The 23,020-nt window shown below is 34.5% G+C and overlaps 1 protein-coding gene across 1 annotated transcript in view; it reads right to left on the bottom strand.

Annotated features, from left to right (window-relative positions):
* The window catches only part of DNAI4 (dynein axonemal intermediate chain 4), an 89,913-nt gene that overhangs the window by 4,816 nt on the left and 62,077 nt on the right, over nt 1-23,020 (bottom strand). Inside the window, exons 9-16 of the mRNA XM_044914046.1 lie at nt 20,544-20,755; nt 15,989-16,075; nt 14,610-14,761; nt 12,472-12,629; nt 12,045-12,166; nt 6,045-6,143; nt 4,956-5,182; nt 2,614-2,770 (exon numbers count right to left, since the gene is read on the bottom strand). Coding sequence (XP_044769981.1) covers nt 2,614-2,770; nt 4,956-5,182; nt 6,045-6,143; nt 12,045-12,166; nt 12,472-12,629; nt 14,610-14,761; nt 15,989-16,075; nt 20,544-20,755 — 1,214 coding nt within the window. The remainder of the gene's footprint in view (nt 1-2,613; nt 2,771-4,955; nt 5,183-6,044; nt 6,144-12,044; nt 12,167-12,471; nt 12,630-14,609; nt 14,762-15,988; nt 16,076-20,543; nt 20,756-23,020) is intronic.

Genomic DNA, 23,020 nt, shown 5'->3' on the forward strand with positions numbered 1-23,020 from the left:
CTCAAAATAAAAGATGTTTCTAATGTATATATATAACACATGTTTATCCATCCAACAGTCGATGGACATTAGGGCTGTTTCCATAATTTGGCTATTGTAGATAATGCTGCTATAAACCTCTGGGTGCGTGTATTCCTTTGAATTAGTGTTTCTGTATTCTTTGGGTATACATCTAGTAGTGCAATTGCCAGATCATAGAGTACTTCAATTTTTAACTTTTTGAGGAGCCTCCATACTATTTTCCAGAGTTGCACCAGTTTGCATTAAAAAGAATGAAATCTTGCCATTTGCAACGATATGGATGGAGCTAGAGAGTATTATGCTAAGCAAAATAAGTCAGTCAGAGAAAGACAAATATCATATGATTTCACTCATGTGAAATTTAAGAAACAAAACAAATGAGCATAGGGAAAAAAAGAGAGAGAGAGGCAATCCAAGAAACAAACTCTTAATTATAGAGAACAATGGTTACTAGAGGGGAGGTGGGTGGGGGTGATGGGTTAAATGGGTGATGGGATTTAAGGCATGTATTTGTGATGAGCACCAGGTCATGTATGGAAGTGTTGAATCACTAAATTCTACACCCGAAACTAATATTACACTGTATGTTAACTAACTGGAATTTAAATAAAAACTTTAAGGTAGTTAGGAAAATCTCCTTAAATGTCCACAGTCAATATGCATGTCAGCCAGTTAAGAAAATACTCTCCAAAACTATTTGGAATGCTTCATTTGTTTCTTAATCGGGAAAACCTATTTTTACCCTGAGAAGAATAATAATTGTATATAGAAAATATGCAGCAAATCAAGCAGATAATTTTAATATTTTTTGTATTAAGAAACTTGTATATATTTGGCATTTTAAATATTCATTATTTATAAGAGAATTTGCCATTATTAGATTGTATCGCAAATAAATTTGTGATTCTAATTTAAATGTGTAATTGGGTAATTGATTTAGACTTGTGATTGTAGATTGAAATATTATTAATTTGTAAAAACCACTGGCACATTTAAGAAAATTTAAGATTCATCATATTCAACATTTACTTTATTTTTTTTATTTTATCTTTTTTTTATTATGTTATATTAATCACCATACATTACATCATTAGTTTTTGATGTAGTGTTCCATGATTCATTGTTTGCATATAACACCCAGTGCTCCATTCAGTACGTGCCCTCTTTAATACCCATCACCAGGCTAACCCATCCCCCCACCCCCCTCCCCTCTAGAACCCTCAGTTTGTTTCTTAGAGTCCATAGCCTCTCATGGTTCGTCTCCCCCTCCGAATTCCCCCCTTCATTTTTCCCTTCCTGCTATCGTCTTCTTCTTTTTTTTTCTTTTTAACATATAATGTATTATTTGTTTCAGAGGTACAGGTCTGTGATTCAACAGTCTTACACAATTCACAACACTTACCATAGCACATACCCTCCCCAATGTCTATTACCCATAAAACTTCCAAACTCGTATTATGAGGCCACCATTACCTTGATCCCAAAACCAGACAAAGACCCCATCAAAAAGGAGAATTACAGACCAATATCCTTGATGAACATGGTTGCATATTCAACATTTAAAATTTATTAAATTAACAAGAATTCCTTAAGTATCAGATTTGCTTGCCCATAAGACAATTGAAGTACTTAAAAATCTATATTAAATTTATAAATTAAACTTAAAGGATTTAAAGGAACTTAATTGTTGCAAAAGCTTATTAAAAGTATGTATTAAAATTTGTTGGACTTATAGACAGAATAATAAAATATATTATCTAAATGTAAGAGCTTAAGATGAACTAAGATTTTTAAAATTTTATAAAATATTTGAATGTGAACATTTTAAGCAAAAGTAGACTGAGTAATCATCTCCATGTGCAAAAGAAATATTAAAGACAAAGGAAAAAAGAAAGGAAAAAAAACCTCACATTACTAACTTATACATGTCTCCTAATACACATGGGCAAGACTTTGTATGGTATTTGAATTTTCACTTTTATTGAATTGCTCTGCAAAGAGGCTATGTTCTCTCTCTCTCAAATAAATAAATAAATCTTTAAAAGATAAAAGATAAAATAAAAAATTTAAAAACCGAAAAGTTGAAAAGCCCAATAAAAATAATGGGCATCTAGTGATACTGATGGCTTGTCAAAGTTTTACAACAAAGTTTTCATATTTGAAGATCAGAGTAAGGGAACAGGATAACACTACAGAAACAAAAAAACAAATGCCTATTTCTGGAACATTGGATAATATCTAAAATATTATCATTTCTTCTAAAAGTCTTTGAATATTTGCAGTAAACTTCTTCAGCTATATTCAACAATTATTAAATCCCAACAGTATACTAGGCACAACTTAAAGTTATCCCATGTAACACTTATAATTATTATGCTACAACATTATTGTTTTTACTTTACAGAGAAAAAACCCGAGGCTCGAAGAAAATAAGCCTAGTAGACACCCTGCTTAGTAGGAAGCAACTCTTGAGACTTACATTCTTTCTTTTGCACTACACTTAAGATATTTAAGAAATGTAAATTCCTTGTATGACACAAAATTGCATAAAATTACATAGAATAACATAAACTTTTGACTTTTGAGTCTTACCCGGCCAGAATCCAAAGCAGAGGGCATGTTTCTTAGTTCATACACAGCAACCTGTCCATCACTGTCACCCACTAGAAGGCAATCTGTTTGTTTGGCAAAGAGAACAGTTGTGAACTTGATTCCAGGGTTAGCAACATTCACAATGAGAGGATCCAAACTGTAATAAAACACTTTCTTTGTAAATTCAGTTGTTGTTATTACATTCTTTTTGTATACAGATTAAGAAAATTCAGATATTTTCTGTGATTTCATGTGACAAAAACAAAACAAAATAAGCTTCTTAAGTTTCCAAAAATCAAAATAATGGCTTCTCAACTCCTTAATCAATCAAACTTTCATTTCTTCAGTGAACTAATTTCAAATAAATAAATTCAAGAAGTTCACAATTAAGATGTGCACTCATAAGTTTAAGCTCCTGTGCTGGTTAACTTTATGTGTTAACTTGGCTAGGCTATGGTACTCAGTTGTTTGGACAACACCCCTCTACACTTTGCTGTGCGGGTGCTTTGTTTAGATGAATTAACATTAAGAGCAGTAGAATTTGAATAAAGCAGCTTACCCTTATCCTCCATAATGTTGGCAGACCTTATTCAATTTGATGAAGACCTTAAGAGAAAAGACCGAGGTCCCTCAAGTGGAATAAAACTGCCTCCAGTCTGCTTCAGACTCCTGACTGCAGCATGGACTTCTGATGGAAATTCTAGCCGGCCAGCCTGTAGCGCAGACTTGGCACTTGCCAGGCCTCAGAGTCATGTGAGCCAATTCCTTAAAATAAATCTCATTCTCTCTTTTTATTGCTTCTGTGTCTCTGGAGAACCCTGACTAATACAACTTCCTTAGTAGTAATACCTTTTAATAGAAGGATATTTTGATCCAAATGAACCTCTGGAACGTAAAAGAATACTTTGAACAAGAACTTTTTCTATTCCCCATCGTCCAAAGCAATCTACCGATGCCCCATAAAACAACAGAAGCAGTGACTTGCATACTTCTGAAGAAATGTCCTGAGAACCACAGTTCTACCAAGAAAATTAAAATCAGAAGTGGGATGAGTTAAGTAATCATTTTATACATTAGTCATCTCATACTCAAATATAAATTGCTTTGTGATATAATCCTTGGTTTGGGGTTCAAACTGTTTTATAGTATAAGCCATGACAAAATTTTAAAGTTACTAAATTATTAACTTCTAGGGAAAAAATGCCATTAAAAATAAACCCATTGAATTTTCTGTCATTTATTTATTTATTTATTTATTTATTTTTTAAGATTTTATTTATTTGACAGAGAGAGAGACAGCGAGAGCAGGAACACAAGCAGGGGGAGTGGGAGAGGGAGAAGCAGGCTTCCCGCCGAGCAGGGAGCCCGATGTGGGACTCGATCCCAGGACCCGGGGATCATGACCTGAGCTGAAGGCAGACACTTAACGACTGAGCCACCCAGGTGCCCCTCTGTCATTTATTTTAAGCAAGAATGTATTTCCCTGATTCTTCTGCTAATAACTAGCATAAAAATCTACAGTATTTTCCAACTGAAGAAGTAAAATCATTCAACGCTTTATTCCTGTACTATACAAATTTCCATTTTAAAATGAAAGATGAGTCTAGAGGACACTCTAATAACTTTGGTGTAACACTTTAAATTAAAAATTTTAATTAAATGCATGGCCCTGGGTGCCTGGGTGGCTCAGTTGGTTAAGCATCTGCCTTCGGCTCAGGTCATGATCCCGGAGTCCCTGGATCAGGCCTGCATCGAGGTTCCCTGCTCAGCAGAGAGTCTGGTTCTCCCTTTGCCCTTCACACTGCTTGTGCTCTCTCTCTCTCTCACTCACTCTCTCTCTCTTTCTCTCAACAAATAAATAAATAAATCTTAAAAAAGAGATGCTTAAAAAAAATAAAAATAAATGCATGCCTTTTGAATATGTTTTAAAACAAGGTAAGAGAATACGTAAATATTGTAAAAAGTAATTATTTTGTTCCCTTTATCTTATTGCAGAAAATCTTCAGTTAAAAACAAACAAGTGCCTCTCTCCATTCTTCTATAAAGTAGGCAATGAAAATTCAAGGTAGCTATCATAACTCATATCAGCCTGTAAAAGTTTGAGATGGATAAGATGTCCTACTTTCATTTAAATATTTTTAAAAACACATACGGTCTAAGTAGCTAAAATGAATATAGCATCCTGGCATATATCTTTTACTCGTAGAGGACTCTCACAGTGTAAACTATTACTTGTTTTAAAGTAACTACAATTCCCTCTAACCAATACCAAATCTATCAGGTATCATTTAGTTTAAACTGCTTTTATGAGAAGTATCACCAAGAAAAACATTAACACTTACGTGCTGACATGAAGGTCCCAAATCTCCACTCTGCTCTCATTTGCAGCTGCAAATATATAGGAGGATTTTGGAGACCAGGCAACATCGTAAACAACATAAGTGGTTGGATAAAAGCTCAAAAATGGCGTAGTGTTCTCCTGTTGCCATATAATAACACTCCAATCTGCGGAACAGCTTAAGAACACATCATGACAAAATGGATTCCATGCTATTTTATACACTGGGCCCTAGAATTAGAAAAAAAATTAAAATACATAGATAAATAATATTGAACATCTTATATTTTAAACCTGACCAACAAATTAAAATGCTAAGCTTTCTAGAAGATTTATGTACCATGCATTATTGTGTATTATTTTAGCTGAGAGTAAGGTCATAGATAGAATCTTCCCTAAATTATGCCATATGGAAACATAAAAATAGAGCTGTTACAATACTAACTAAATATTAATACATACTATACTTATTTACTTTAAAAGTATAAGTATTATTTTTTTTAAATGAGGGAGAAAATGAAGAAAACATAGATGGAACAATCACAAAGGATACAGAAAATAAGTATATGCCAGACACATTTTTACTTTGGGATCAGCATGTTGTCATAAGCAAAGTCTTTTAGAACCAAATGAAAATTGTAACTTCCACAACTTGCAAGAAGAGATCAAGAATATCTAAAAGCCAGGGGTGCCTAGTGGCTCGGTCAATCAAATATCCGACTCCTGACTTCAGCTCAGGTCATGATCTCAGGGTCATGAGATTGAGGTCTGTGTGGGGCTCCATGCTGAGCATGGAGCCTGCTTAAGATGCTCTCACTCCCTCTCCATCTGCCCCTCCCCACCCCCCAGATCGCATATATGCATTCTCTCTCTCTCTCAAAAAAAAAAAAAAAAAAGAAAAAGACTATCTAGAAGCCAAATAAGATGCCCCACATGTTATTGATGTTTCCATACAAGAAAGCACTTAATTCAAGTTGGTAATGTTAACTCTGAAGCTGTAAATCTATTGCATGTTAAAAGTACTGTGTATAATACTATTTTTTTCAGAAATATTAAAAGATAAATTTTCCATACCTACTATAATTAAACTAACCTTATGTCCCCTGTAGGTATCAAGGTATTGTTCATTATACGAACAAGAGCATTTGTGAATATGACCTTCTTCAGTGCCAGCCAAATAGATATTTGTATCCTACAACACAAAAAATTAAAATGTATTAGCTTGTGATACATTAGTAAATGTGCTACATAGAAAATGAGATCCCTCAAGATCTATTAAAATCAATTCTAGAACCCAAACTAGAAATACTATCTTGATCATGGTTGTCTGTTGTCTTTTGCTTTCTATCATGATTTTATAATAATTAAACTACCTGAAGGACTACTATGCAAAGAAAATACAGGTTTGTTCTTTGCTGGAATAGAGGGAAGAACTTAGATCCTATCTAGAAATTAAATGGACAAACACTGGATTAAAATGAGGAAGAAAATTTCCAATATTTAAAGTTACCTAATAATGGAACTAATAATGGAATCCAGGGAAATAGTAAGTGTTCTTTTCATTAGAACTAGTCAAAGAGAAGACAGATGACTTAACAGTAATTACTTATGTATATAATGCTGAAGAAATGACTCTGGCTTGGAATGAAAGATTGAAATAAATGGATTTTTAACACTGAATGTATGCACTAAATAGAGATTTTAAGTGTATTTTCTACACTGAAGTCATAGTCAAAAGTTCTGAAAGTCAGGCTCTATGTCCTGGCTATGTAAAGTCAGTATCACCTGGGAGCATTTTAGAGATGCAAAATCTCAGGCCCTACCCCAGACCTACCGAATCAGAATCTGCATTTTAACAAGATTCCCAAGTAATTTGTACGCACATTAAAATTTGAGACACACTATTCTAGCATGTACCAGTACTTAAGAATGCAACTACTAGATCATGGAATATAAGTAGTTTTATTATTTTTTTAAATTTTTATTGTTATGTTAATCACCATACATTACATCATTAGTTTTAGATGTAGTGTTCCATGATTCATTGTTTGTGCATAACACCCAGTACTCCATGCAGAACGTGCCCTCTTTAATACCCATCACCAGGCTAACCCATCCTCCCACCCCCTCCCCTCTAGAACCCTCAGTTTGTTTTTCAGAGTCCATCGTCCCTCATGGTTTGTCAGAATATAAGTAGTTTTAAATAACACAATAAAGTATATTTTTCCCCAAACTGGTATTACCAATTTATATTCAGCAGTATATAGAAGTTCCCTTTGAGGGTGCCTGGATGGCTCAGTTGATTAAGCAACTGCCTTCGGTTCAGGTCATGATCCTGGAGTCCCAGGATCAAGTCCCACATCAGGATCCCTGCTCAGCAGGGAGTCTGCTTCTCCCTCTCACCCTCCTCCCTCTCATGCTCTCTATCATCCTCTCTCTCTCAAATAAATAAATAAAAATCTTAAAAAAAAAAAAAAAAAAGAAGTTCCCTTTGATCCACATTCTCATCAACAGTTGGGTTACATTAGAAATCTTAAATTTTGCCATTGTATGAGGTATAAAATTATACCTAATGGTTTTAGGTCTCATTTTTATGAATATTAACAAGGTTGAGCACATTTTTATGTTTACTGGCCATTTGTATTTCCTCTTCTGTTCATGTCTCTTAACTATTTTACTCATATTTTTTATATTCATTTCTAAGGAAGTTCTTTATATATTCTATATATAATTATATATTATATTTATATATCTATATTATATACTCTATTACATATGCTTGTCTATTATAAATGTTGCAAATATCTTCTCCAAGTGTATGGTTTACCTTTTTACTTTCTTAGTATTTGACAGAGAGAGAGAGAGAGAGTGGGAACACAAGCAGGGGGAGTGGGAGAGGGAGAAGCAGGCTCCCCGCTGAGCAAGGGAGCCCAATGTGGGGCTCAATCTCAGGACCTCTGGCATCATGACCTGAGCCCAAGGCAGATGCTTAATGACTGAGCCACCCAGGCACCCCTCTTTGGTGTCTTTTGATAAACAGAAGTTCTCCTTTTAATGTAGCTGGTCTTATTATAACTTTTTTATATATTAGCATTTTTTTGTGCTTTGTTTAAGAAATTTTTCCTATTTTGAGGTAATAGAAATGTTTTCCTACATCTTCTTCTAGAAGTTTTTTGTGTATGATGGGGTAGGTGTCTAATTCCATTGTTATATGGATAATGATTATTCCAACACCATTTATAAGTAGGTTATCTTTCTCTAGAGATCAAGGTCACTGTCTAGAGTTGTTTTTGTCAGTCTATTAAAATCTGAGATTTCCATTCAAGAGATTTATTAGGGAGTTCTCTTAGGAACAATCTCTTTGAAAGGAACAGAAATGGGTAGAGATTTAAGTTGAACTATGATGCAATTGCAACAGAGGGCTCAGCCCAACCTCCAAGAAGTTCTGGAGTTGAGATAGCCCTTCAGAGTCCTACCTCCAGCCAAGGAAGCCAGACATATTATACCACCATCCTCCACCACCACCAATAAAGTAGTGAAGCAAAATGATAGACTCAAACCAAACCATATCAAAATCAAACTAAATGTAAATGGTCTAAACATCACAATTAAAAGGCAGACATTGTAAGATTAGATAAAAAAGCAAGACCCAACTATATGTGACCAATAAGAAATGTACTTTAAATATAGAGACATACGTAGGTTAAATGTAAAAGGATGGAAAATGATTTAGGAAACAAAACAAACAAACATGGCGGGGGGGGGGTTGGCGGGGAATGAGAGGAAGACCAAGAAATAGACTCTTAACTATAGAGAACAAACTGATAGTTACCAGAGGGGAGATGGGTAGGGGATGAGTTAAATAGATGATGGGTATTAAGGAAGGCACTAGTTGTGATGAACACCAGGTGTTGTATGTAAGTGCTGAATCACTAAATTCTACACCTGAAACTAGTATCACACTGTACATTAACAAGAATTTAAATAAAAACTTAATTAAAAAAAAGCATGCTAACACTAGTTGAAAGAATGCTGGGTGCCTACATTAATATCAAATTAAGTTGATTTCAGAGTAAATAATATTACCAGTTATAAACAAAGCCATTTTACAATGATAGGAGAGTTGATTAATCAAGAGAACAAAACAATCCTACACATTTATATATCTAAAACAAAGCATCAAGCTAAAAACTGATAGAATTACAAGGAAAAAAGAGACAAATCCCCAGTTATGGCCAGAGACTTCAGTACCTCTCTCTTAATAACTGACAGAAGAAAATCAGCAAGGATATAGTCAACTCGAACAACACTTTCAACCACTCTAACATGATTGTCATTCATAGAACATTCCACCCAACAGCAGCAGAATATATATTTTTCTGAAGTGCACAGTGAAATTTACATGTAAATATCACTTTCTGGGCTTTAAAACAAATCTCAATAAATTCAAAAGGATTCAGTATAAAAAGTGCATTCTCTGATCATGATGGAATTGAATTAGAAATCAATAACAGAAAGATCCTTGGCAAAGTACCAAATATTTAAAAACTAAATAGCATGCTTCTCAATAATCCACCCATCAAAAAAGAAATCAAAGGAGAAATTAGAAAGTATTCTGAATAGAACGAAAATGAAAATACAACATATTAGAGTTTGTGGGATGCTGCCAAAGCAGTATTTAGAGAAAAATTATAGCACAAATACCACAAATACCTCTATCATAAAAGAAGAAAAGTCACAAATCAATGATCCCAGCTTCCACTTTAAGAAGCCAGAAAAAGAAGAGCAAATAAAACCAAAGTAGAAGAAAATAAAAGATCAAATTAGAAATCAATTATATAGAAAACAGAAGAACAATAGTGAAATACAGAGAAATCAAAAGCTGGTTCTTTGAGATCAATAACATTGATAAATTTCTAGCCAGACTAAAAAAAAGAGAAAGAAGAGAGAAGACACAAATTACTAGTAGTAGGAATTAAAGAGGTGATATCACTACATATTTTATAACTATTAAAGGATACTAAGGAAATATTACTATGCCACTAAATTTAATAACTTAGATGAAATAAATTCCTTGAAAGATACAAATTATCAAGGTTCACTCAAGAAGAAATAGATAATAATATAATAATAACCCTATATCTATTAAAAATTTGAATTTCTAGTTGAAAGTTAAAAATCTTCCCAAAAGAAAACTCCAGGCCCAGATGGTTTATTAATTCCATCAAACGCATAATGAATAAATAATGCTAATTGTATGCAAATTCTTTCAAAAAAGTAAAAAGGGAATACTTCTCGACTAATTCTACAGGATTATCCTAACACCAAAACCAGACAAAGACATTACCAGAAGAGAAAACTATGGATGAATATCCCTTACAAACAAAGATGAAAAATCTTAAACAAAATTTTAGCATATCAAATCCAACAGTAGATTAAAAGTATAAATCATGATCAAATGGGATTTATTTCAGAAACAAAAATTTAAAAATTAATGTAATTCATCATGTTAACAAACTTAGAAAGAAAGCTATATAATCATCTCCATAGATGTAGAAAAAGTATTTGACAAAAACCTAACATCCATCCCTGATAAAAGTCTCAACAAATGGTAATGTAATGGGAACTCCTCAATGTGACTGCATCTACAAAAAAAACCACAGCTTACATCATACTTAATAGTAAAGGGACTGAATACTTTCTCCCTAAGATCAGAAACAAGAGGGGGATGTTTGTTTTCACCACTTCTATTCATCATTGTGCTGGAAGTTCAAGCCACTATAATCAGGAAAGAAAAAGAAATAAAAGGTAACCAGATAGGAAAGGAAGAAGTAAAACTATTTACAAACTACATGATTATCTCAAATTCTTTATGCCAAGGACATTTCTAGGACACCAGACACCAGAAAAGGATTTCTCAATCCAACACCATTGATATTTTGGGTCAGATAATAATAATAATAATAATAATAATAAATATAATAAAATTATTATTATCATTATCCTTCTCCTCCTCCTTCTTCTTTCCCTTCTCCTTCTTTTTTCCTTCCCCTTGTCTTTCTCCTTCCTCTTCTCCTTCACCTTCCCCTTCCTTTTTTCCTTCTCCTTCTTCTGTGCAGAGGAACACAGTACTTGTCTTGTGCATTGTAGGATGTTTAACAGCATCCCTGGCCTCTGCATGTCCCACCTCTTAGAGCTGAAACAACCAAAAATATCTCAAGACATTGTGAAATGTACCCTCGTGATGAGAAATGCCCTTCCCTGCCAACATTGAGAACCACTGTTCTAGAGTCAAGGTGAAATGTGAATTACAAGAATTTGAGAATGAAAGCAGTTAAGAATACAACTACAGTGGTAAAAGTGAAACTTAATAAAGGCTTGAACTACATTAGCAGTGAGTAGGCTTGGACTGAAAGGAGTAGGACAATAAGACTTAAATATCATTTGGATGATAGGATAGAATAGAGTAGGAGCTCAAGTTTTGGTTTGCATAATTAGGTGGATGATGGTGTCACTAAAAAGATGATCATATTACATATAACAGAAAACACATAGGATATGTTTCCTTAGATGTCTGTCATAGTTGCTGAATTTACTGACTCCAAAGAACTTCCAGATAAAAAGAATGAGAAAGAGTAGAACTTCACTAACTGTGCTTTGATTTGATTCTGGTCTTGATAAGCATGAACTTAACTGGTCTTCCTGATCCTCAGAATCATGAGAGTTACCACTCACACTGACATAGAGGACTGTGTAGTAGATTTGGTTTCTATCAATATGATAAAGTAGCAGAACACCCAAGAGGAGCAAGGAGAGGCATTCAAGTTAAACATGAAGTTGTAAAGAGAATCCTTCCACAGTTCCTCAGAAATAGAGACCTTTCCTCTAGAAAGCAGATAAAGACATGGTATAGCCAACTAGAAGGGGCCGCTCTACCTTAGTTTGGCAGCTATGTCTACATTTGCTCTATTTTTACTTACAAGGCACAATATTTATTAACATGCTAAAACTTTGCCTTGCTTTATATCTTAATACACTTCAATTACTGGAAGGTGTTATATGCAATAGTAAATAATGGATTGAGATACTTTACCTTAGGATGAAAAGCAAAACACATTCCAGGAGCCTGTCGAGATATCAGAGCTTCACCTTTTTTTTCCTTTTCCCCTCCCTTTTTGCTGCTGCTAGCAGTAGTTCGCCTCAAACGCATCAAATCTTTATTTAAAGAAAAAAACATGTATCTTATTTACCACATGAAAAAGTATTGTATATATAATGTGTGTCCCTTCTACAAAGAATAGTATGATTCTGCCATCTTTTGCATGTGATTTGGTTAAAATTAGCAAATACCAGAACAAGATGCTTAGAAAAACAATGACAAAGCCCAGTATTTTTTCTTATGTAGCTAAACTAAATTTGGCCACCTCTTGCACATGGCTCACTAGAAATTTTAAGGCAACACATAACAAGAGAAAGATAATTGATTGATAAATACATATGTATGTATACATTCTTTTTACCATGACAGTCTAGTCCTTTCCGTATAACCCATTTGGAGATTCTTCCATCTGCTGATATAGAAACGAGTATTTCTCTTTTGTCATCACCTGTTGTCCCTCGATCTTGTTCTATCCATTGTAGTTGCCATACAGGTCCCAAATGTTTTTGAGGTGATTCACTAAAATGGGGAAAAGCACTAAATATAGAATCATCATCATAATTTTTAAAAGGACATGAGTCTCAGTCATAAGGACAGCTCCCTGGAGCACTGTGACCTACTTATAGAATGATGCCTTTATTATTCAAAGTTGGACTTTTACTTTAAGTATTTCAAAAAATGGGGAAAATAATCATTTTCTCATGTAGTATTTTTTGTTTTTCTCATTTCTTACAAAAGGAAAATTTTACTGCCTTTAATTATATTAACTGCCATAACAGAAATACAAAAGAAAATATTTTCTTTCTTTTCAGAATATATTTTCCTTACTCTATTCATTTACTTTTTCCTAGATAAGTTATATAAATTTATTTTGGACACATTGAGTATAAGTATCTTTACCTGTATAAGGATTTTCTTCATAGCTTAAATGAATAAATTATTTAAGTCTTATTTAAATAAACAATTACCTCACCTTTCTTTCTGTGTTTCAGGTTTGCCCATTGGCTTGGTTCTCTATATGACCAGATTTAACATTTTTCTGAAGAATTAAAATTGCTTCTCAGATTACTGACTGCTTTCCTATCAGAATAATGGGTTGCGCTGTTCATAGTACTGACTCCCTTGATTTTTTTATGCAAATCCTCCAAAGCAATAGTTCTGAATCTTTTAAAAATCATATAGCTTTGATTATTTGGTAAAAGTTATAGATCATCTTCCCGGAAACAAGCACAAAGGCTCATGCTTATAAAACCATGCAAATAATTTCAAAGTTAAGCTTAAGGACCCTGCTTTATACCTATTTTCAGCTCTAGCTAAGTTTGTTCAAACACTAATATAAATATACTACTTCATTTTTGCCCCAGTGGTATCTGATCTATTACAAAAACCTAACATATTCAATATTTTTCACTTTTCACTTTTTTATTTTCTCAATACACTTATTCATTCATTCATTTATTTTTAATCAAATACTTACTATAATCCTACTACATGCCTGATATTATGTGACAGGCCAAGGATACAAAAATAAGACTTAATCCTTGACTTCAAATTGCTTACAGCTCTTCAGAAAGATATATATGTAAACAATATATATACAGTATGATAACTGCTATGATAACTAATACAAATGCACAAAAGAATGGAATGGGAAGGTTATGTGGAAGGGGTGACACCAAAGTAATAAAGGGTACAAACTTTCAGTTACAAGATGAATAAGTTCTAGAGATATAATATACAGTATGATGATCATAGTTAATAATACTGTACTATATACTTGAAATTTGCTAAGAGAGTAGATCTTAACTGTTCTCACCACATACACAAAAAGGTAACTATGTGAGGTGACAGATGTATTAATCAATTTGATTGTAGTAAACATTCCACAATGTATACATATATTAAATAATTACATTGTACCCCTAAAAAAATCACACTGTATGACCTAAATGTATACAATTTTTATTTGTCAATTATACCTTAATAAAGCTGGGGAAATTTTTAAAATTTTTTTAAAAGAATAAACATAAACTGTCAAGGAAGGTTGGTGAGGCGGACAGAGAACATGCAGATTTTAGAGTAAGAACATTCCAGCTAGAGAGAGAATATGAGGAATTATTTTTTTTTTTTTTTTTTTTTTTTTTTTTTTTTTTTAAAAGATTTTATTTATTTATTTGAGAGAGAGAATGAGATAGAGAGAGAGAGAGAGAGCATGAGACGGGGGAGGGTCAGACGGAGAAGCAGACTCCCCGCCGAGCAGGGAGCCCGATGCGGGACTCGATCCCGGGACTCCAGGATCATGACCTGAGCCGAAGGCAGTCGCTTAACCAACTGAGCCACCCAGGCGCCCGAGAATATGAGGAATTATTAAATGTCTGAAAAAATAATGGTATCACTCTCAATAACAACAAACATTCACTCAAAACTAAAAAACATTAAATTTTTACTTTCCCCTAAAAAAGCACATATTACATGTTTACCTAATTCTTGGATTCTCACCTACTATCCAGAACCGGAACATTACTGTTGCTCTGCACATTATAAATGGCAATGGTGCCACTGTGATAGCCAACTGCTAAAAGATTAGGTGCTCCAATTGAGAAATCCACAGCAGTCACTCCATATGGACTCTGATAAATGCGTTCTGGCCACTAAATAAAAAAACTGTATTACATTTTAAACCTGGTTTTGCAAGCCATAAAAGAGCCTAATGATGGCTGAATGGTGGATTGTCTGGTGACAGGGGAAATGTAAGAAGAGTTAGTCTACATTCAGTTACTCCTCTACCCCTAACTTCTAGTATAGATGAGAACCAAAGGTCAATTAGTCATTTCCTTTACTTTGGTACATCCTCAGAGTGCAATAACTTTAATAAATACAGCATGGCCTTCTCCAATAAGTATCATATTTTGTTAATCTTTCAGCAGGATTTGTATGATCTCATCATAGATCACCTTCTTTAAGAAACAAATAATGGACTCCAAACAAATTAGCTAGCAATGTTCCTATCTTCCAGTATCTGTTTCAGATGCTTGGATTATCTAGACATTTCTAAACAGTGGATAGAAGAAGCTCCAAAAAACTCTCTAAGGTAATCTTTTCTACAATTCTGTGAAGAGTTTTGTTGTTTTGTTTTGTTTAAAGTCTAATCTAAATCCTTTCCTGCTTCTAATAATCTATGTGGAAAAGAAGACAACTTACTGGTTATGGATCTTATATCAATCCTTCCACATGTTTAAAATTGCTTCTTCCTTCCTTTCTTTTACTCTACATAAACCCAGCTTCCTAACAGACTGGGGCTATTTATAAAAGCTCTAATCTTTTTTTTTTTTTTTTCCCTCTGACCCTTTTCTAAGTTTTCTACTTCACATTTCAGTTATTAATTAAAACTAATGTAAAGCTGCAAAGTAACATATTGACTACAACTGTTTGACAAAAAACATGATTAATTCTTATTCTTGAAAAATTCATGCTAATAACATGGTCACATTCATCTATTTCATGTATTCAGGATAGCAGAAATCTATCTTATAAGGCAATGATTTATTCATACATTAAGAAACAACCCAGTATTAAATGAAACATAATTTTCAAAGGATTTTCATTTGCAAATTTATTCTTCATTTTGATAAAAAATAATGGTTCAATTCTGGATCATCAGATCTAACAACACCTAGTAAATGCTCAATAAATATTTATTAAATGAATTTACCCTACACATCAACAAAAACAAATTTTAATTCTTACACATTTAAACCAAAGAAAATAAAGTCTTCCTTGGTCATTTTTTGACTTTAATTATCACATACAACTAGGTACTTTATGGAATTATGTCAACATTTAATTGAATAAAAATGGGTTTATTCCTATTTGGTTACCATAGGATTCTTTATTGACCAGCAGCAAGCCAATCCTCTTTTTTGCTCTTTAAATCCAAAGTGCCCATAGCCAACAGCCAAAAGATCCTGAAAACCAGCAAAGTATGTTTAAAATAAGAGAAGATAGCATAAAAATATTGGGAAATATATAAAGATGCATATTAATGAACTGTGTTAAAAACAGCAATAAGACATTTCTATTGAGAAAAAAGTACCAGTCTACCATCTATTTTTACTTTACACCTCCATCTTCCAGAACAAAATAATAATCATCATATTTTCAGACTAATGAATATCTAAAAAGAACCAATTGCTAAAAAGTTCTTTTATATATTGAGATAATCTTCCAAGATTATATTACTACATTATAATGTTTTGTAGGTTTTTGAGAATGACCTAATTATTTCAAATATAAAGACAGGGTGCCATGAACTGAATTGTGTCTCTTTTCTTAAAATTCATGTGTTGCAGTCTTAATCCCCAATATCATTATTTTGAAGATAGGGCTTTTAGGAGGTAACCAGGATTAAATGAGGTCATAAGGGTCATAATCTTAATCCAATAGGATTGGTGGATATAAAAAGAGGAAGAGACACCAGAGCTCTCTCTTTCCACCATGTGAGAGCACAGCAAGAAGGTGGCCATCTGCAAGCCAGGAAGAGAGCCTTCACCCAGAACCAAATCAGCCAGCACCTTGATCCTAAACTTCCTGGACTCCAGAACTACAAGAAAATACATTTCTGTTTTTTAACCCAGCCAGTCTAGGTATTTTGTTATGGTACCCCAAACTGATTAATAAAGCAGGTCATTTCAAGAAATGCTTATAGACAAAAATTTAATAACTGACCAAACCCAGCCTCTTCTTCGTAATCAGAATACCTTTATCAAAAATATATTATTATATTTTTTGCCACAATCCTATTTTCAAGCCAACATCATGTCTCTATAATTTCCTCTGTCTTAAACTACTCTTCACCACTATTCCTTTTACCCTGACATGGACAAGCTTTTATTAATCTCTTCTAGACTCAGCATAGGCACCACTTCCTCTGAGAAGCATTCATGAGCCTCTCTTATGTATTCCCACAGCACTAGCTATTTTCCTTATTAAAGCACATAGAGACCATTATACAGGCAGGGTCTACGTATGACTAAATTGCTACTGCAACACTAGTGCCTTATCAGAGTTCCTGGCACAGAGTGAATGTTCAATAAGTATTTGTAGAATGAATTAATAAATATGATAGATGCTGTTTGTCATATTTTTTAGCTTCACTAAAAATTATTTAACTTTAATCTCAATAGCAATATATTAACTTTTAAAATGCTAGTATATTCAGTTTCTAAAAATGATTTATCTGTCTTTATTACACAGTTATTATTGATTATTAAATCTCACTTATCTAACAAGATGTTTCCAAATATAGTTTTATAAAGACCAATCCATACTAAAACGTATTTTATGTTATTAAAAATAATGTGCATAACTTAAATAATGTGTTACCTGGTTTCTATAAAAATGATTACAGAACTTCTGAATTTTAATAACCATAACAACGAGCGTATTTGCACATAGCACCTTATAAGGTGTGGCAGTAAAATAATAAGGCTAATTCTTAAACATACATAGTACAATGCAGTTTAAACAAACAAATTAGTTTTGACCACTTAAAAATACACTGAATGTGCTATGGTGAGCGCTGTGAATTGTGTAAGACTGTTGAATCACAGACCTGTACCTCTGAAACAAATAATACATTATATGTTCAAAAAAAAAACAAAACAAAACAAGAAGAAGAAGATAGCAGGAAGGGAAGAATGAAGGGGGGAAAATCGGAGCGGGAGATGAACCATGAGAGACTATTGACTCTGAGAAACAAACTGAGGGTTCTAGAGGGGAGGGGGGGTGGGGAGATGGGTTAGCCTGGTGATGGGTATTAAAGAGGGCACATACTGAATGGAGCACTGGGTGTTATATGCAAACAATGAATCATGGAACACTACATCAAAAACTAATGATGTAATGTATGGTGATTAACATAACATAATAAAAAAAATACACTAAATATCCATTCCAAAGATATTGTCATTACACAAAAGGTTTTTGGAATCCCTAACTGAGAATCATGTCTTCAGAAGCAGTTTATAAACCCTAGGAGAAAATAAGTCTCGTTACTCTATAATCATCTCTTTTTTTTTTATTAAAGAGAAGTGGGGGAGAGACAGAAAGAGACTCTTTAAAAAGGCTCCATGCCCAGTGTGGAGCCTGACTCGGGGCTCAATCTCACAACCCTGAGATCATGATGTGAGCCAAAATCAAGAGTCAGACACTTAACCAACTGAGCCACCCAGTCGCCCCTATAATCATCTCTTTTTTAAAAGCAAACATACCGTTCCTACCTTGATGATTCATATAATTTGCCTCAAGATGATTTTTGGTGGCAGTGCAGTTAAGAGCAAGAACCCTGGAGACAGATGTTTGGGTTTGAATTCTAGCTGTTTCACTTACTAGTTGTGTAACTTTGGGCAAGTTATTTATTCTTTTTGTACTTCAGTTTCCTCATCAACATATTGGGTAAAATAGTACCTAACTCAAGAGTTGTTGTGTTAATACAAGTAAAGTGCTGGCAATAGCACCTGGGACATAGTAAGTGCTATTTAAATATTTGCTATTATTGGTAGTAATAGTTAATTTTAGGAATCCCAAAATTATTTTGCACATTTTCAGAGTCACTAGATTAAGTATATACTTTTGAATATGATTACTTTAAGAAAAATATAAATTTTGATTCTCTATGGTAAAATAATCTTCAACAAAGCAGGAAAAAACATCCACTGGAAAAAAGACAGTCTCTTCAATAAATGGTGCTGGGAAAATTGGACAGCTATATACAGAAGAATGAAACTCGACCATTCTCTTATACCATACACAAAGATAAACTCAAAATGGATGAAAGACCTCAATGTGAGACAGGAATCCATCAAAATCCTAGAGGAGAACATAGGCAGTAACCTCTTCGACACAGGCCACAGCAACTTCTTTCAAGACATGTCTCCAAAGGCAAGGGAAACAAAAGCAAAAATGAACTTTTGGGACTTCATCAAGATAAAAAGCTTCTGCACAGCAAAGGAAACAGTCAACAAAACAAAGAGGCAACCCACAGAATGGGAGAAGATATTTGCAAATGACACTACAGATAAAAGGCTAATATCCAAGATCTATAAAGAACTCAAACTCAACACCCCAAAAAAAACAAATAATCAAGTAAAAAAATGGGCAGAAGACACGAACAGACACTTCCCTAAAGAAGACATACAAATGGCTAACAGACACATGAAAAAATGTTCATTATCATTAGCCATCAGGGAAATTCAAATCAAAACCACACTGAGATACCACCTTACATCAGTTAGAATGGCAAAAATTGACAAGGCAAGAAACAACAAATGTTGGAGAGGTTGTGGAGAAAGGGGAACCTCTTACACTGTTGGTGGGAATGCAAGTTGGTACAGCGACTTTGGAAAACAGTGTGGAGGTTCCTCAAAAAGTTAAAAATAGAGCTACCCTATGACCCAGCAATTGCACTACTAGGTATTTACCCCAAAGACACAGATGTAGTGAAAAGAAGGGTCACGTGACCCCAATGTTCATAGCAGCAATGCCCACAATAGCCAAACTGTGGAAAGAGCCGAGATGCCCTTCAACAGATGAATGGATAAAGAAGATGTGGTCCATATATGCAATGGAATATTACTCAGCCATCAGAAAGGATGAATACCCAACTTTTACATCAACATGGGTGGGACTGGAGGAGATTACGCTAAGTGAAATAAGTCAAGCAGAGAAAGTCAATTACCATATGATTTCACTTATTTGTGGAACATTAGGTATAGCATAGAGGACATTAGGAGAAGGAAGGGAAAAATGAAGGGGGGAAATCGGAGGGGGAGACGAACCATGAGAGACTATGGACTCTGAGAAACAAAATGAGGGTTCTAGAGGGGAGGGGAGTGGGGGGATGGGTTAGCTCGGTGATGGGTATTAAGGAGGGCACATATTACATGGAGCACTGGGTGTTATACACAAACAATGAATCATGGAACACTACATCAAAAACTAACGATATACTACTGTATGGTGACTAATATAATCTTAAAAATTTAAAAAATTATATAGACTTATTGTTAAAGTATATTAAAAGCAAAATTAATTAAAAAATTGGGTACATGAGTTTGATATATCTGAAATCGATTATATATTATCTTCTGGTTTAATTTTCAGTATCTGATATGGATTCAGAGAATACCATGTCCCAAGTACATCTCCTAAAATAAAAATACAATGTTTCATATTAAAGGAGAAAAAAATTATTTTATAACTATTTTTATTTTCCACTTTTTGAAACATGAACTTGTTGTAAAGGGATGTTAAAACTCTGGCTTATGTCAATTAAAATCCCTTGCCTAAAATCTGAGAAAAAAAAAATCTTCGTTAGTACTTGACAGTCACCTTTACATGATAAAGATAGAATTGTTAAAATGTTCAATAACTTACAGGATTTGTTTTATTCCAGGCAAGGCTGCTCACATTAAGACCTTTGGTTAAGTCACAGGAAAAGGACCAAAGTCGTTCCAAATTGGCTGGTATTGTTGACTGTTCTGTACCTATTTCTATTTCTTCTTCCTCTTCCTTCTTAACCTCTTCCTCTGTCTCTTGTTCAAGTTTTTCACCTTCTAAAAAATCTTCAGGTTCTTCAGGTTCTGGTTCTAAAATTAAATCACAAAAAGAGATTATTGTCCTCTATACCTGCAGGAGCCCCCCAAGGGCTCCAAACAGCATCTCTATCTATGAGACATTTCAAGCACCATTGAATCTGCTGGAACATAGGGCCCAAGTGACAGGGCATTCTGAATGACTGCCTGGACCTGTTGTAGAATCCTCTGTTGTTCTGGGCCCCACTCAAAGCTAGCACCTTTTCAGGTCACTCAGTAAATGAGCTGGAGTCATACGGCCAAAGGAGGAATATGTTGCCTCCAAGGAACAAAGAAGTCTACTAGGCATTGTAACTTTTTTTTTGGTTCTAAGAGGGGCCAGATGAAGCAACTTATCCTTCACCTTGGTAGGTATATCTTGATATACCCCATGCCACCAGACCGTTGGAAATTTCACTGAGGTGGAAAGCCCCTAAAAATTTGTATCAGATTTATTTCTCACCCTCGGGCATGCAAATGCCTTACCAATAAGTCTACTTCTTGTTCACCAGTTCCAATCAGCATAATATCATCAATGTAATGGACCAGTGTGATATTTTGTTGAAGGAAAAAGTACCTGCAGACTAAATTATGACATAAAGCTGAAGAGTTGATACAACTCTGAGGTAGGGCAGTGAAGGTGTATTGCTGGCCTGGCTAGCTGAAAGCAAATGGTTTCCAGTGGTTTTTATCAACAGGTATTGGGGGAAAAAAAGGCATTTTCTGTGTCAATAGTTACATACCAGGTACCAGGGGATGTGTTAATTTGCTCTGGCAATGAAACAACATCTGGAACAGCAACTGCAATTGGAGTCAACACTTGGTTAAGTTTACAATAATCCACCGTTATTTCCCAAGATCCTGTGTTTTCTATGCAGGCAAAATGATGAGTTGAATGGGGAAATGATGGGAGTCAATACTCCTGCATTTTTCAAGTCCTTGATGGTAGCATTAATCTCTACAATCCCTCCAGAAATGTGGTATTGCTTTGGTTTACTATTTTCATAGGTAGAGGCAGGCCTAGTGGCTTCTACTTAGCCATTTCCTACCATAATAGCCCTCACTCCACAGGTCAAGGGTAAAACACAGGGATTCTGCCAGTTGCTAAATATTTCTATTCCAAAGTATACATTCTGAAACAGGGGAAATAACTACAGGATAGGTTCAGTGACCCACTAGACCCACTAGGAGATGGACTTGAGCTAAAATTCCATTGATTACCTGACCTCTCTAAGTCCTTATCTGGCTAATAGACCACAGTGATGTTTTGGGTCTTGTGAAGTTAGTGTCTGTTCAGAGCTAGTGTCCAATAATCGCTGAAATTTCTGATTGTTTCCTTTTCCCCAATGCATATCACCCTGATAAAAGACTATAGGTCCCTCCGGGGAAAGCTGAGAGAAATATTAACAGTATATATTTTCAACAGTATAGTGGGATATCTCCCCTTTATTCAAGGAATTCTGGGTCTGAAAACTGACTCAAATCTAGAAATTGCTTAAAGGGCTATGACTTTGCTTTGGTATTTCAAGTTATATTTCTGCTCACTTGACTCTTCTGTTTATATAGATCATATAAGAATTTAGGAGGAGACCGCCTTTTATCGGCTGAGCTGTGTCTCCCTAAAATTCATATACTGAAGCCCTAATCCCCAGTACCTTAGAATGTAATGGAGACAAAGGCTTTAAAGAAGTGATTAAGTTAAAACAAGGTCATTACTCTGGGTCCTAATTAAATATGACTGCTATCTTTATAAGAAAAGAAAATTTAGACACATCAAGAGACACAAGGGATGCACATGCACAGAGAAAAAACCATGTAAAGAGACTCCAAGAGGGTAGCCATCTGCAAGCCAAGAAGAGAGGCCTCAGAAGAAACCAACTCTGTTCACACCTCAATTGTGGGCTTCCAGCCTCCAGAATTATGAGAAAGTAAATTTCTGTTGTTTAAGCCACCCAGTTTGTGGTATTTTGTTATGGCAGCCCTATTAAACCAATACAGCACCTACCTATTTCTCTTCTAGGGACATGATGATCAACTAGCCAATGCCATGGGTTTCTGTGAGTCAGACTACTCTGATTTCTGCTAAATCCACCTAACATCTGATAAATCCACCCTAACATTCCAATCTCCCTAAGCCTTTGGATACCTTTCTCTATAGTGTCCCAAAGTAGTTCTGACATTTCAACTTCATTTAGTGGAAACCACATTTTGGTCTAATATTAGCAAACAAGAAGAAGGAAGGAAGGAAGGAAGGAAGGAAGGAAGGAAGGAAGGAAGGAA

The sequence above is a fragment of the Neomonachus schauinslandi genome, chromosome 4 (genome assembly GCF_002201575.2).
Source record: "Neomonachus schauinslandi chromosome 4, ASM220157v2, whole genome shotgun sequence".
NCBI lineage: Eukaryota > Metazoa > Chordata > Mammalia > Carnivora > Phocidae > Neomonachus > Neomonachus schauinslandi.